We start from the raw sequence: 15,772 nt of genomic DNA, 5'->3' as shown, positions 1-15,772 counted from the left end.
GATCATAGGTTCTGATTTTTTTTTAACACTAAACAGCGATTATATTTCATTTATTTTATTTATGTTACACTAAAATAAGTACGTTCGCGCAAGGAACTCTGGATATTGATGTTTTTACACATCATACTTGAAATAACGCTTTGTCAACACTAGAGGGCGCCACTACCACGAGCAGTATGGGGTCAGGTCAGTACAGAAACCACAGGTGTTTTTATTTACACAGACTGTTAAGGGGATTGATTGATTGATTGATTGATTGATTGATTGATTGATTGATTGATTGTTTGATTGATTGATTGATTGATTGATTGACTGACTGACTGACTGACAGGTCAATACAAAAACTGGATGAGGATGAAACCAGGAAAAGGCATTTAACTTTATGTAGGCTATAGGCCTCTGGCATTTACTTTGTGTAGGCTATAGGCCTCTGGCATTTACTTTATGTAGGCTATAGACCTCTGGCATTTTTGCCAGAGATGTGACAGTCTATGACTGTTGTGAATGTAATTATGTGAACACACTCATCCGGTGACTTCAGAGAGATTTTGTTCCACCGTGTCTACTTTGTCATTTTAAAATGGGAGTTTTGTCACACCTGTGTGAAGTGAGGGGCGCTCTTCTTATTCTGGCCAATCATGTGCGTTCTCACTTTTGTCTTCAATGTTTGTGTTTAGTGTTTACACAAACACTCTGGTCATTCATTGTCAATGGCATTCAATGTTTGTGTAGGACACATTTTGGGTTACAGAGAGGAAAAGAGGTAAAAGAAGAAAGGTTGCCAGTGTGACAAAATGTACATGAAAAACTGCACATTCACAGAAGCTGTTTGATATGAAAACATTTGTTTTTGTGTCATTTTGTCTTAATAACAATCATATGACGTATATATAATCTAGTAAATTCAAAGGAGCTTTATTGGCATGATGTTGAGAAAACATACCGGTATGTTAATTGCCAAAGCAAGTGTCACAATACAATAAAAACAGTTGAAAAAGTATAATACAGTTGGAGGAGGTAGGCTACAGCATGTCGTAAACAGAGCTATGTCACATTGCATAATGAGACACACACACACACACACACACACACACACACACACACACACACACACACACACACACACACACACACACACACACACACACACACACACACACACACACACACACACACACACACACACACACACACACACACACATACACACACACGCACACGCACACACGCGCAATGGCGCGGCTGCACGCTCCGTGCCACGGTTCCCGGCGTCCAATCAGATAGCACCAACTCCTCTAACGTTCATTGGGCAAATGCTATGACGTCACGGCCCAGGGCCGCAGGTGCCATGTCCGCTTATTATAAGCGACTTTGGGCTTGTTGTTTTCTGTAAAGTTGCATAATATAATGCAGGCTAGTTGCGGTTATTTGGAGGATTGTTTCTAATCTAAAGTGTAGCACTAGTATAGCTGCTTATTTGGGCTTGTTTCCTAATGTCGTTTAAACCAGGGATTCTCACACATTCTCATGTCAAGGACCGATTTGTCCAACTATGGACCCTACACCCTACATCTAAAAATATTTGGTGCCAGGGACCCCCATACCAGATTTGTGTTAAATATTCCACATTTGTCACTTTTTCCCCAATATTTGTGTTGTTGAAAATAGCAGATCTACAAGCTCAAATAGCCAAGTAGTAGTTCAGGCTTCTTTTGGGCTTAATTTTCATGGACCCGGTTGCTTATGTCTCTCACACAACGTGGCAACCCTGGTTGCGCCTATTCTCCAACGGACGTTGCGTTACGTTGTGGTCGTGTCCACGTTTCACCACGGCCACCGTACGCACGGAGGCTTTACACCAAAATAAGCGCAGTGACGTACAGCAGCCTGAGGGAATCATACATACAACTCAAATGTGAAACTTTCTAGCTGTACTTGTCTTCTCTTCACACTAGTAGAACTATTATATTATTATCCAACCATGGTGTTAGAATCCATATGCAGGATCATTAAAGTCCAGCTTCCAGCCTACCTCAGGAAGCTGCCTCTACCGGAGTCCATAGGAGGATTCATACAGTTAACAGGTAACTATACAGAAATGTTATTACAATGTTGCTACGGTTGTCCTCTGATCTGTGATATCCGTACTTATTGTATCAATTCAACGCTCTTTCTTTACCAAAATGTCACAATGTTGCTATTTCCTATGATATCATGTCGGTACTATAGTGGACGTCATCATACTTTCTTTACCAAATGTTGTCACAATGTTGCTACGGTTGTCCTCTGATCTTAGCCCAACAGACTCTCGTAATATTTTAATATCGATTCTGACATTTTTGTCTAAATGTTTGGGCTACTTTGATCTCATCTTCGTACTGGAGAGACATTGTATCAAAAAACCCTCTTTCTTTACTAAAATGTTGCTACAATTAATGTTGCTACGGTTGTTAACTCTGATCTGATCTCATCACCTCGGTACTATAGTGGACATATTGTATCATACTTTCTTCACTAAATGCTGTTAGTGTGTGTGTGTGTGTGTGTGTGTGTGTGTGTGTGTGTGTGTGTGTGTGTGTGTGTTATTTCTTATTCACCCAATGGTATACAGTACACTACCGTTTTTCAGTCCTTGAGTAGGCCTACTGTGTCAAACATACTAGCTCCCTTGCGTTCTTTGATAGCTGTATCATGTACACAATTAAGCAATGTCTGTTTGTTCCTTAACTAAAAACCTGCCAGGTGAGTATGCTGCTGTCCCAGACCCACCACTGCATGAAGACAAAAGCTACTGAATGGGCACAGTGGTGACATTCCTGATGAAGTCCCGGAGGGGTCGAAACGTTGATTCCTGACCATTGATTCCTAATAAATGATGTGTGTGCAGAGTCACACATCCTACCTTCTCACAGTGGTGATTGACCTGCCTGCAGCAGTTTCTGATTTAGCTACACTAAAACTAGAAGTTGGGTTTTTAAGGAGCCCAAATTCACAGACGTTTTTAGATGTGTAACAAAACTAATATAATACAGAGTCCCCATGTCGGATCAAATAGGTTTGGGACTCTTTGAGGCCCCATGGTGGATTTGTTTTAGTGGCACCGAATGATTTAACGGTTAACCCCTGACTCTTTGAGGCCCCATGTTGGATTATTTTGTTTAGCTCATTTATTAAGGTAGAAGACAGCAACTTTCAATGGGCCTGGCCTACACATGATCACCTCAGCTATGTTGTATGGTTTAGAGCCAGACAGCTATGTTGTATGGTTTAGAGACAGACAGACAGCTATGTTGTATGGTTTAGAGACAGACAGACAGCTAAGAGACAGACAGCTATGTTGTATGGTTTAGAGACAGACAGCTATGTTGTATGGTTTAGAGACAGACAGACAGCTATGTTGTATGGTTTAGAGACAGACAGACAGCTAAGAGACAGACAGCTATGTTGTATGGTTTAGAGACAGACAGCTATGTTGTATGGTTTAGACTAGAGACAGACAGCTATGTTGTATGGTTTAGAGACAGACAGCTATGTTGTATACTATGTTTTAGAGACAGACAGACAGCTTAGTTGGTGTGAGAGAAGAGGAGGCAGAGGACAGGGTGAGATGGAGGCAGATGATTCGCTGTGGCGACAGAGGACAGGTTGAGATGGAGGCAGATGATTCACTGAGGAGGCAGAGGACAGGGTGAGACGGAGGCAGATGATTCGCTGTGGCGATCAAACCCCTGAAGGGAAAAGCCGAAAGGAAAAGAAGATGAGGATTGTAACCATAGAACAGGAAATGAAGTCTTTCACTGTCACTGTGTGAGTTAGAGATACTGTAGGCCTACTGCTCTTCAGATCAGTGGCCTTGTGGTTGAGTGTCCTCCCCGGCCGGGTCATACCAAAGACTATCACATGAGACCCAATGCCTCCCTGCTTGGCACTCAGCATCAAGGGTTGTATTGGGTGTAAGTCCCTGCGACACGTCATGTCCAGGGGGTGTACTTGTACTCGCGCTACAGAAACAGGAGATAGGCTCCTGCCTTATGGGCCTCATGGCTCTGCAAGGCTACTTACTTAATACTCTTGGACAGCAGTGTACTTTCCTCACGTGTGTCCACAGTACGCAAGTGTGTCCACTGAGTACAGTAAGCAGTGTGTCCACTCCACAGTACGCAAGTGTGTCCACAGTACAGAACATGTTAGGATTGCAGAGGGATTGCATATGCCGGTTCCTGAATTGATTTTGTGACCTAAGGGAGAGAGAGCTGCTAGAGTTGAAATTTGGAATTGTAATGAAAAAAAAAAAAGATAATTTGATAGATGAGAGGGTCATTTCTCATCTGGACGAGCTGAGGAGGCATGGGCAGTCCCGATTCGCTTGACCTTTGGTTAAACATATACCACAAAGTGTCAAATTCCGCCTATTAATAGTCCCAAAAAACCCCAATGCTGAGCAATGCTCTGTGAACTGTGCTGTGACAAGTGATGCAGGAACGTTCACCATATAACCAATGGTCCTTGAGGGGGTTCCAGGTGGTCCCCCAGCTAAATGATGAAGAGTTGGTAACCATGGACACCTATAGATCTTTAAAAGTTAAATTACTTAATTTACAAGAAGGCTACACAATTAGATAACGTCATGATAATTGTTATTTTGATCATCGTTTGCCTGTTATCTCTCCTAATGGTACCAACAAAAATACAGCGTGGAACTGTGGACAAAATCGTATCGAACGATAACAAAACATTGGGGCTAAATGTCATCAAATGGTGGTTTTTGGCTCAAATGCTGAATAAATAATGGACCTTGATGTGAAATGAGTTGAAAACCACTCTCACAAATTATGGGTCTCTGAGATCCGTTCCATCCATGCATCATAAAATAGTTTGAGAATTGAGACGGACAAGGCATGCAAGGTTTCAACTAAGTGCAGGCAAACAGTTTATTTGACTAAAGTCCAATCTGAGGTACAAAAGAAAAGGGGATGATGGAAATTAGAATTCCGCACCAAAAGTCAGAGTACACTGGTACAGGGTTATTTCAGGGCAGAACCATGTCGGAGGGAGGCTGGGAAAATGACTTTAAGCAAGTTAAAACGATACTGCCTGAGGTGAGGTGAAACAGTGGGGGTGACTAAACTGGAATGATTAGGACAGATTTGAGGAGTTTCACCGGAGATGTGGATCTCTGGAATGAGGGGGGAGGGCAGGGGTCAGGTGTAAGCTGCTTGACTAATAATTATGCCTTTCACATGGAAATAAATCTGCAATGAGATTAGAAAATGTCTCATTTGATTTGGCATCAAAGGCCATTTAATTGAAGTATAGGGATGGTAGGTAGTACCCTCACAAAAATATGCAGTAATCCTGGTCTCTAAATTGCCTGATGGATGTGAAAGGAACTGGTTGGAATACGTGTTCCTTCCATAAGCTACGTCCAACCAGGGAACCCCCCCCCCCCCCCCCCTGTCAGGTGCAAAGAAGTGCCTTGGAGACTGGAGTCCTCATGCATAGAAGGAAGCATGAGGTCATTCTGTTGTCCTCCCCAATTTGGAAGAGGGAGTGTAGCGCCCAGGATTACATGATTACAAAATTGACACAAATGGGTTACAAAATTGTGTATAAATTAATAATAATATAATCAACAACAAAAAACTTTCCTCCAAACCTTACTCACAACTAACATTGTAACAATATGAAAAAAGGTAAATGGATCCTTTGCATCTTGTGTGTCTACCACTCTACTTGTCCCCTGGTCACAGGTCTGTGGTGGGTGACATACAATTTACAATTTAGACATTTAGCACTTAGCAGACACTCTTAATCCAGAGCGACATCTTTCATACACAGTGCGGCATTTTAATGTGGCCCTCTTTGTGTAAACATTGTGTGCTTGTACTTATTCTATCTGTCTTAGTGTCAGAGTGGCTCCGGTTGCTGCCTCTCCTGGGTATCCTGACCTTGCTGGGCTACCTGTCCATTCGACCCTTCCTGCCCAAGAAGAAGAAGCAGAGGGACAGTCTCATCAACCTGAAGATCCAGAAAGAGTGTCCCAAAGTGGTCAACGAGATCGATATAGAGGACTTGAAGAGCGGCAACATCTGCTACTGTCGCTGCTGGCGCTCCAAAACGGTAAGTTACACACAACAAGGACCACTTTTCAACGGGAGCGTACCTATGTTCCCCACCATGCAAAAAAGGTTCTTTGTTCCCCACTTAGAATAAACTGAAACCTAAACCAGAGTAATTTTAGTAATTCTAGTAAGACTAAAAGTATTTTAGAAACTTAGTCTTAGTGTTACTTTTAGTAGCAAATTCTGATTTAAGCTCAGTCTTTGAACAATCCATTGAACTTTAGACCTGCCTAGGCTACTTAAACTACGGTATCTAGTCTTAGCCAACAAAAAAACACTGGTATAACATAAACATAATTGCTCAGACTCTTCAACAAAGATGGCAAAAACAAACATTCTTTGTTCTGTACTTATACATACAATTGTATACAAAATACTGAAGTCCTTAAACCTAACCCTAAATAGAAAACTGCAGGCTTTCTAGTCCTGAAAAGTTGCAATGCGAAAATGGAAGCCATCGTTCTCACGATAATAAAAATCTAAACATCTTGTTAAAAAAAGCATCTGCCTAATGATGATAGGTTTCTAAACTGCCCAGAACCCTCCTATGAGACACAGACTGAGTATAGAAAAGAATCATGCCATTTTATCATGATTATTAGTGAGGATCTATTAAGATAAGTTGAAAAGTGGTGAAGTTGTCCTTTAAGTGTTCTTGCAAATTGATTACATAGTTGTAGCCGCAATTTGCAACACTAGATTTGTTTATAATGAGATGAGATGAATCTAGAGTTGCAATACCCTCCATTGACTCCCCATTCATAGAAACCGAATGTCCGATCTGCTTGTATGAAACGACGTTAAACTCACCAACATTGCAGCTGTAGGGCAAGCTTGAATTATCCTCGTTCAATCTGCAAAGCGTTTGTTTCATAAAACTCCACCGTTGTTATGTTATGAGCTACAAGAAAGTATTGTAGTTTGGAAGCGCTCGTCGAAGTCACTGAACCGCCCTGCGTTCCAACTGTTTCAAATTTTCAGATAATGCAGGAGGCAGCAGCACGACCCGCTAATAAAAATGAGTGCTTCCAAAGTCCCACACAAAAAAATATCACGGAACAGAATTTCTTAGCAGAAAGTAGTTTGTAACATGTCTATGGTGGATTTGTATGAAACAAACATTTGGCATGATAATATTCTGCTTCTTAATTTAGAACTTGTGTTAACAACTCAAGGAAAATATAATAAAATATATGTATATTGTATATAATGTATTCTTATTACTACAGTATTAAACCACTTTCAATCAATTCAGCTAATGATTACTCTTCAGCTAATATGTTGAATTTTTCTGTTTTCAGTTTCCTGTTTGTGACAAGTCGCACATAAAGCACAATGAGCTAACTGGCGACAACGTGGGGCCACTCATACTCAAAAAGAAGATGGTATAACCCGCCTTCGCTAGGACGTTTGCCTTAATTTCTTATAAAACTTTTTTTGTTTAGAAAAGGTTTGGTTTCTATATTTGCAGATTTTTGTGTTTGTGCTGATGAGTGCAGAATTGATCCTGCATAGTGTTGTACACCATTTATGTCACACACTCCCCAGTTCTACATTGAGAAAATGTTTTTGTTGTTCGTTAATGATAGTGAGTGTGCAATGATAACCATGGGTCCGAACTTGTTACAGCAGTGGTTCCCAAAGTGGGGTCCTTGAGGGAGTTCCAGGGGGTCCCCAACTAAATGATAGCTAGGAACCAAATGGACGAGGGGCACGGTGACACAGTCGGTAGCCTGATGGAGGGGAAAGGAACTGGTTCCTTACACATATATACATTGGGGTCCCAGAGATAGAAATGGGGGGCCGTAGCCTAATTCAGGTCAAACTGGGGGTCCTTGAAATGAAAATGGTTGAGAATCACTGCTAGAGCCGTAAAAATCTTCTCTTATGGGCGGTCCCCTGGCATAACATTTTCAAATGGGGGTCCGTGGGCTAATACCTTAGAGTATATATGAATAGAGACGGCAAGGAAACCCTGAGGAGAAATGGACATAGTGACCGAATTTGGTATTGCAGCCCTGGGCCAAACACATGAACACGCTTGTCCGTTGACTATCATTGCGCACGTTCATGATGACACGTGAATGCTGTTTCAGTGCAATGATAGTCAACGGCCAGCGCGTTCATGAGTTTGGCCCAATCAATCCCAGAATGCACTCTGTTCCTACCCGGAAGGAGGAGTGAAATCGTCTCATGCGCTTTTGAGCAACTTAATGCAAGTGGATGGGAGGAGAAATCCGGTGCCGTCTCTATTCATATATACTCTAAGGCTAATATGTGTCAATTTGGGGGTCCTTGACGTGAAAAAGTTTGGGAACCACTGTGTTACAGGGCCTTTCAGATTGATTGATTACTGCTTGCTGCACAATTAATCCAGACAATTTCATTTTGTGAAGAATGGTGCAGCACTTGTTGGCTGTCCAATTAATTTGAGTTACTCTTATGTTTTTGTTTTTTGAATGAATACTTTCATGGAAAGTTGGAATCGTGTTAGAATCGTGATCTCAATTCTTGTGGAGGAAAAGCGAGATTCACATTCGAGCGAGAATCGTTTCCGTTTCGGAACTATTTCAGATGTTTGTTCAGTTACTGTATGTCTGCCTGCATTGGTTCACTTGATGTTCAATAGCCATTTCTACTGTGGTTACAGTCAGAACTTTGCACTGTGTTGCTGTATAGCTCTCAATTTAGGAGTCTTGGATTCAATCACCTGTTTGAAAACCATCTGGGACCACTCTAGGAATACTTTGTATTATTACTGTTATTATTAATTGCCATCATGGCATTTGTAGCAATGAAGTAACCTCACTAATGTAACCTGTACTGTACTGTACTATACGCCAACATACTGTATTCCAAATCCTGAAAGAATAAAATGTTGAGAACAAAAAAACCCCACCTTTTACGCACAATTCATGGAATGTATTTGACCAAGCATTCAGTTCAGCGCTTTAGATCGTTGGACTGTATTACCGGTACAATTGTGTATTCTGTCAACTGCTAGACTGTTTAGCCTGATGATTCATATTCTGGTTCATATCTCTTTGCTTGTCGTGTCCTAAAAAACTTTGCGTACCCTCGCAAAGTTTAAGCCATGAAATATTCTTTTAAGTTTTACTTTGAACCAAAGTTCATGTTTTAGGTGTAGTAGGAGTGTACTATAGTAAATAACAAAGACATTGCCGTAATGTTTTGTTAAAAAAACTTTTAACCACTTGTTCGAATGCCCCCCCCCTTCCCTGTCAAAAATAGCTATAAACACAAACGAAAGAAAGCAGCAAAACAAATATATAAATTAACAACAACCTAAAACATGAACCTTCGTTGAAAAACAAAGTTGTCCTTTAATATGTTGTAATGTAATATGTATGTTCATTGCCTTTATTCAACCATTTGCCTTGAGATTGTTCAATTTAAGCAGAATCCAATGATGTGTAAGTATTTAACATCAATATGTGCCTGTCTGACTCCCCTTGTGTTATCATCAATGTCAAAACGACTGTTCATTTGCCTTCCTGTTGAAAAAAACGTATACAATCACCCTCATTCTTGATCAATGTTGTATAAAGGTAAGAATAATCTGTCAGATCTATATTTTCATAATGAACAATAATAAAGTCCTTTCATTGCTCATGGTGTTTTATAAGAGACAATGGCCTGGTTTATGTTCTTGACGCATATGTGTCACCTTTATATATTTTAATCATTATTTTTAAACTTTAGCTGTTGAAAAAATAGCAGATCTACAAGCTCGTAGCGCAGCACTTTCTTTTTAAATATCGTGAAAATGTGTGCAAATCTTTGAATATATATTCTTTCAGAGCGAACGTTTTTAACTCATCTTTGCTTCTGGGGGTGTCCCTGGAACAACATATTGGGGTCGGCGGCAAAATGCATATCGTTGCTGTCTGGAGGAAACCTCATAACTTTTTTCAGGACTGAATAGTATACATTTAAGGAAATTAAGAAAACCATATTTTTTTTAAATGAAGCAATACTGCCTCATGAAAGTTGGTTTTGTAACTTTTGTTTAGATATTGTCAATTACTTGCATGAGAAGGAGAGAGGTGGTGGAATTAGTTGTTTTTGTTTGAGGGTTAAGAAGTTTTGTCTAATGCGTGTTTTACTACTTTACATTGGTTCAAAATTTTCGAAACAACACACAGACGTAAAGGGTGTTCAATAGCCCTGATTCATGAAAGAAAAAATCAAAAACCTCAAAAATGTAGTTATGTTTCCTCCGGACAGCAACGATATAATGTTCCGGGTCCTTGACGTGAAATAGTTTGAGTGCCACTGAGACTATCTACTATAGAAACATGATTTAGAAGACATTTAGTAGAATCAGTTCCCAGGTATAAATGTGTTAACCTTTTGAGAGACAAAGGAGAATAGTAGCAGTGTTGGAGGCAAGTACTAATTAAAGTACCATTTAGAATTGACCAGGTGATATGAATATAATTTAATATGGAGGGTTAGGGTCTAACTGATTATTTAATGTGTGATTCAGATGTAGCCTACTGTAAATTAGATTGAAGGCTATGGAGTGCTCAGGTTCAATATACTGTACATACAAATTGCAAACACAGCATGTATTCATAACAATTTATTGCTAAAATATTTTTTGAAGATTTGTCTTCACACCATTCTATTCACACCATTCAAAACAGCTAAAACAGGAGGCCGTATCAATGCAATAAAACAAAAAAATAACTGATTTCACAACAGTTCACAATGTATACAAACAATACAAAAGAAAGACATAAATAAAAAAAATATTTTTGATGGTTTGGTTTTACAGATTGTTGTAGATGTCAATCTTTAATTACGTATTGACAGGGTCTTCTTTCTTTTAGGTTTTATGACCTCAATTGCACCCACACAACCTGAGCTTTGAACATTCAGAGGATGTTCTGTTGTCTGGGGGTTTCTCTGTGTGTTCTGAAGCCTTTTGAGCTGCAATGAAAACAGGCCAGATCCCTCAACAGTGACATCTGCTGGCAAATTGTTGTGTCATATATGGGATTTGTGGACTGTTGCATCACAAATCAGAGCACTCGTTCGAACCAAATTATTCAGAAAACCACAGAAAATCAACTGAATGTGCAATTGAGCTCAGACAAACAATAAAAGAATGTCACCAGACCTTTAAGTAATCTTTCATGTTTAGTTCATGTAAAACATTACATTTTGTACAAGTGTAAGTGTAAGTCTCCTACACTGTAAAAAATAACGTCCATGTCATGTAAAAATAAATACAGCCAATTTATAGCTATATAATATCTATTTATAAATAAACCATTTGATGAAATACCTTATACATTATTGCAGAAGGCCTAATAATGGCTAGAATTCGATTCAGTGTAACCAAAGTGGAATATAGTACAGTATAGCTACATAGTACATACATTACATTCATTACGTAATCCTGCAAAGTACCACATCTAGGGCAAAATACACTAGCTTTTTAAGTACATACTGCGTGTGTGTGTGTTATTTATTTGGTAGTCTCGAAACAACCAGGAGCTGCTGTGTGTAATCGATAATGCACGACAAGGTGTCCTGATATTGCAGTGGTTTTTCAGTGGACCATGCACCAGTGGGCCTTGAGGGGGTTGAAGGTGGTCCCCATGCAGCTAAATGATGGAGAGTTGGTAACCAAATGGACCCTTATTAGATCTCTAACTCTTGAGAGTGTGAAATGAAACCAAATAGACTTTTACGGCTCATTTGGTAAATTTGAAGCTACAATTCCCTGCTTTCATATGGCATGAAAAAACGGAAATTCAAAAAAATCCAATGGCAGTCCCTCAGTCACATTGTCACAAATCGTGGTCCGTGGTTTAAATGCAGCATAATTAATGGACCTTGACATGAAAAGTATTGAAAACCACTGGTGTAGGTTTTTTTTATTTGGTACACAAAGTCTAGAAACAACCAGGCGCTGCTGTGTGTAAGCGATAATGCACAACAAGGCGTCCTCTGATATAGGAATGTAAAGCACAAGGCAGAGGTGAAGATCTCCTCGATAGAGTCTAGTTCCGTCGTGCATTATTATTAGTATTATTTTCATACATTGGATTCAGAACGCTTATACAGTACAGTGGCCCCGTTACGAATGGGGGAAAGATTGTGTTTACACAAAAGCATGTATACTTTATTTGGTAGACATTTTACGACGCATAAATAAACCATTGTTAGTGCCAGAGTTGGTGTGGGGGATGTTAAGGATAAGGATTACCATATTATTGCAAACAGCAGCAATAGCTATAAAAATTAAATAAAATAAATTACCATAATTAAAAAGCTACAAAGTGCCTTTAAAACGGGGGGAAAAAAGTGGAACTCGAGGTCTAAGGATGATGCTATAGGTGAAAGGCACCAAAATCAACAGTACTGCCTTAGATTATAAGATGTGGTTGTAGATGGATGGATGGATAATTGAGGATATACGATTGAGGGTGGCTTTGGGTAGGCTAAAGGTCACGAGGTCCCATGAGGCTGCATGCATTTTGACTGTAATATTTGATAAGCGTTGATTTAATGATTAAACAGTTGACCGGTCTGGAACCATGTCTGAGGTGTCGCGACTTCCGCTACATGATTTAGCGGACAGTGTATTTTGCCTTGGTATAATAACGATGAATAGATAGATGTGTGTGTATTCCTGCAGAATGTTAAGCACCAAAGTCAAGCGCCAAGAAGTGATTGTCAAAAACACATAAAGAAACATATTCACACTATGGTCCCGGATGATGCGCACTCGGGACCACTTGGTCACACCATTAGTGTGAATGCTGCGTATACCGTTCCCTGGGACCGCATGGAGGTAGCCTCGGGACCGATTGAAGTGCACTCGGATACGGATCGATGCGATGTGAAAGCATTGAATACATTTGTAATGAAGTGTACTCGGATACGGATCGATTGCAGTGTGAAAGCATTGAATACAGTTACTCGAATAGGGATCGCTGCAATGTGAAAGCATTGAATACAATTGAGTGAAGTGTACTCGGGTGCAGTAGAATCGATGCCAATGTGAATCATGCCCAGCGTAGGACCAGGCAATCGTATTCGGGAACAGTTTTGAATCAAACGGACTCACTTCATATGGTGTTACTACTGTCAGAGGGTGCTCTCATAGGTTATGGGAGTCTCAGTGTCGCCTTCTGCTCCCGCCGCGCTGCCTGCGTTTCAGGAAAGGTGGGAGAGAAAGACAAAACATTGCGTCAGTAACATAACGTCAGCTCCAGCCCCCATTAGGCCTAACTAACTCATCTACAGCACAGTAAGCACTCTATTCTATAAGGGGCTGTCAACCACCACTAAACTGCAGTCAGGTGTGTCATGAAAAACGCAGGGAAATGGATGGAAAACATGTGGGAAACTGTTTTGTCAATATTATTTTGTTATATAGGCCAGTTAACAGTTTATACATGGTCCACGTAATTGTGAAAAGAAATATAAATATTTATATAGTATATATATATATATATATATATATAAAATATAGGAATTAAAAAAAAATCCAAAAAGGTAGCACATCCAAAAATTAAATAAAGGCTGCATAGCCGAAACGCATAGGCGTACTTGGTCCGCCATTTATTACATTTTTGGATGTGCTACCTTTTTGGAATTGTTTTTAAATTCCAATTTTTTTGATGTATACTGGATTTGGGTTTGGCACCTCTATTTCTCATTTAAATATAAATGTCTGTATGTAGGCCTTGTATTCCTTGTAGCCAATTGTGCGTTGTAATAAAAGCAATTGAGTAGGCTTACTATCACACATGTAAAAGAAGTGTAACAACCTTTCTGCTAAGGACAGAGATGGATGGTCTACTCTACAGACAGACAATATCTCAGTTATTCCTTATTAAATGGAACATCAGTTAATATTATGTTCCGATTCTCTTGACATGGAATTGTTTGAGAACGACTGACATAGAAACATGAGGTTTTTCAGAAAACTGTCAGGATTTAGAAGGCATTTGTAGAATCGTCCTCAGGTTTAAATGGGTTAATTCAACGTGTTTTTAAAGGAAGGTAGTAAGGTCAAAACAAAAGGCATTTAAAACACGAGGTTCTACCACCAGCCGTGGTCATGAATGATCCACATACACTTTTGCAAGTGAAAAAGAGTGGTGATCTGACAGCTCGTATATATCTGAACAATGAACAATAGCACAGGTGTGTACAGGCACACGCAGTACCGCAAACTAAACAACGGCAATGCAAATTGTCATAGTACTATCCCTGCAATGCAGAGCAACACTGCTTTTCATAATAGGATATCGCTGTATCGCTGATAGAGACAAATCTGAGGCTTCGTACACACATAAAGAACAACTGTGCTGTGCTCTGCCTGTGTTTCATGGCCGCCCCAATGCTTTTCCAATGGAAGTCATTTGGTTTGACCAAGCACTTGTGTTTGATTGCCCCCCTCCCCCCATCACACACAACTGTTTGGTCGAAACACGGACAGCACAGAGCATGTTCGTCTGATATGTGTGAGTAAAGCCTAAGGGTGGGCAAGATAATTACTAATTAATTATTAATTTACAATGTAGGCATTTATCAGACGCTCTTAATCCAGAGTGATTTACAGTAAGCAAGAACAAAAAACATGGTAATACATACAAATACATAATAAATAGTCATCATGAATCATACATAAGCTAAGAACAGAGGGATATAATGAAACTATGTCTATATACTATAGAGTGCTATGTCTACATAAAATGCTATTTAAGTTACGTAAGTTGAGGCTAGGGCAAGTGCTACGGGCTAAGATGGAGCCTGAAGGGGTGGGTTTTCACTTCAGACTACGGCGGAAGATTGGGAGTGAGTCTGAAGTTCTGATTGCAATGGGAGAGCGCATCCCATAGTTTTGGAATGCACTTAAGGAGAAAGGGTAGAGTGAGTGGGTGGGGTGGGGGGTCATCATATGTATGGGGCTGTGTTGTATACCTTACCTAAGAAAAAGGCTGATAAATTGTGTTTGACTGTGACTGGCTCACCCCAGGAGGACGGGCCCTTTGGTTTCTGCAGGAGGTACGGTCCAGAGAGGCCGATGAGGAGGGCTCCTACGGGGGCCGTGAGGAGGATGGACAGGACGGCCACGGTCAGGACGTCCATGCCGTACTTTTGGGCTATCTCGTCGTTGTTCGACCTGGCCATGTCCAGCGCTGTGGAGCCGATAGCCGCCTGAGAGGGTGGGAAAAAAGCAGTGTTGATTTGGTCGACTAAAACTAAAGACGAAAAATGTTCGTCGACTACCTTTTTTCACTGACGGAAACTAAATGAAAACTAAGCTATGGTGACTAAAACCTAAGACTAAATATATTGACACTTTCGTCAACAAATTAAAACTAGACTAAAATGTTAGGAAGGGACTAGTGGACAAGAGATCCAGTACAAGTTAGTGGACAAGAGATCCAGTACAAGTTACACTCACTCTGGTTACACTCACAAGTTACGCGTTGTGAGCTTGTAGTGTAAAAACACTCATTTCGACGGCATCAAGGCCCGTCAAAATGCATTTTAGTCGACTAAATTAACCGTAGATTTAGTCCTATGACATTTAGTCGACTAAAACTAAACTAACACTAAAAGATTCCAGGTGATTCTACTAAACTATGACTAAAACT

The 15,772-nt window shown here is 40.2% G+C and overlaps 2 protein-coding genes across 3 annotated transcripts in view; one reads left to right on the top strand and one right to left on the bottom strand.

The window, feature by feature from the left end:
• Positions 1-1,883: 1,883 nt before the first annotated feature.
• Positions 1,884-9,734, top strand: cisd2 (CDGSH iron sulfur domain 2). The gene is made up of 3 exons (XM_080759840.1): positions 1,884-2,084; positions 5,906-6,120; positions 7,424-9,734. The coding sequence occupies exons 1-3, from the start codon at positions 1,982-1,984 to the stop codon at positions 7,511-7,513; spliced, it is 408 nt and encodes a 135-aa protein (XP_080615966.1). The 5' UTR covers positions 1,884-1,981; the 3' UTR covers positions 7,514-9,734.
• Positions 9,735-10,711: 977 nt separating this feature from the next.
• The window catches only part of LOC308313488 (sodium/hydrogen exchanger 9B2), a 29,062-nt gene continuing 24,001 nt past the window's right edge, over positions 10,712-15,772 (bottom strand). For both annotated transcript variants that reach the window (XM_080760629.1, XM_080760628.1), the window contains 2 exons: positions 15,143-15,329; positions 10,712-13,309 (listed from right to left, as the gene is read on the bottom strand). In XM_080760629.1, the coding sequence (XP_080616755.1) occupies positions 13,248-13,309; positions 15,143-15,329 (249 nt within the window). In that variant the 3' untranslated portion in view covers positions 10,712-13,247. The remainder of the gene's footprint in view (positions 13,310-15,142; positions 15,330-15,772) is intronic.

The sequence above is a fragment of the Protomyctophum bolini genome (genome assembly GCF_963924005.1).
Source record: "Protomyctophum bolini genome assembly, chromosome: 3".
NCBI classification, from domain to species: domain Eukaryota; kingdom Metazoa; phylum Chordata; class Actinopteri; order Myctophiformes; family Myctophidae; genus Protomyctophum; species Protomyctophum bolini.
This window is presented reverse-complemented; position numbering and strand designations above follow the sequence as displayed.

Bases quoted from the DNA above. Each gene is read 5' to 3' on its own strand.
- cisd2 (XM_080759840.1), top strand. From the start codon at position 1,982: ATGGTGTTAGAATCCATATGCAGGATCATTAAAGTCCAGCTTCCAGCC. The intron at 2,085-5,905 runs GTAACTATACAG...TATCTGTCTTAG, and splicing joins AGGATTCATACAGTTAACAG to TGTCAGAGTGGCTCCGGTTG. The intron at 6,121-7,423 runs GTAAGTTACACA...TTCTGTTTTCAG, and splicing joins GCTGCTGGCGCTCCAAAACG to TTTCCTGTTTGTGACAAGTC.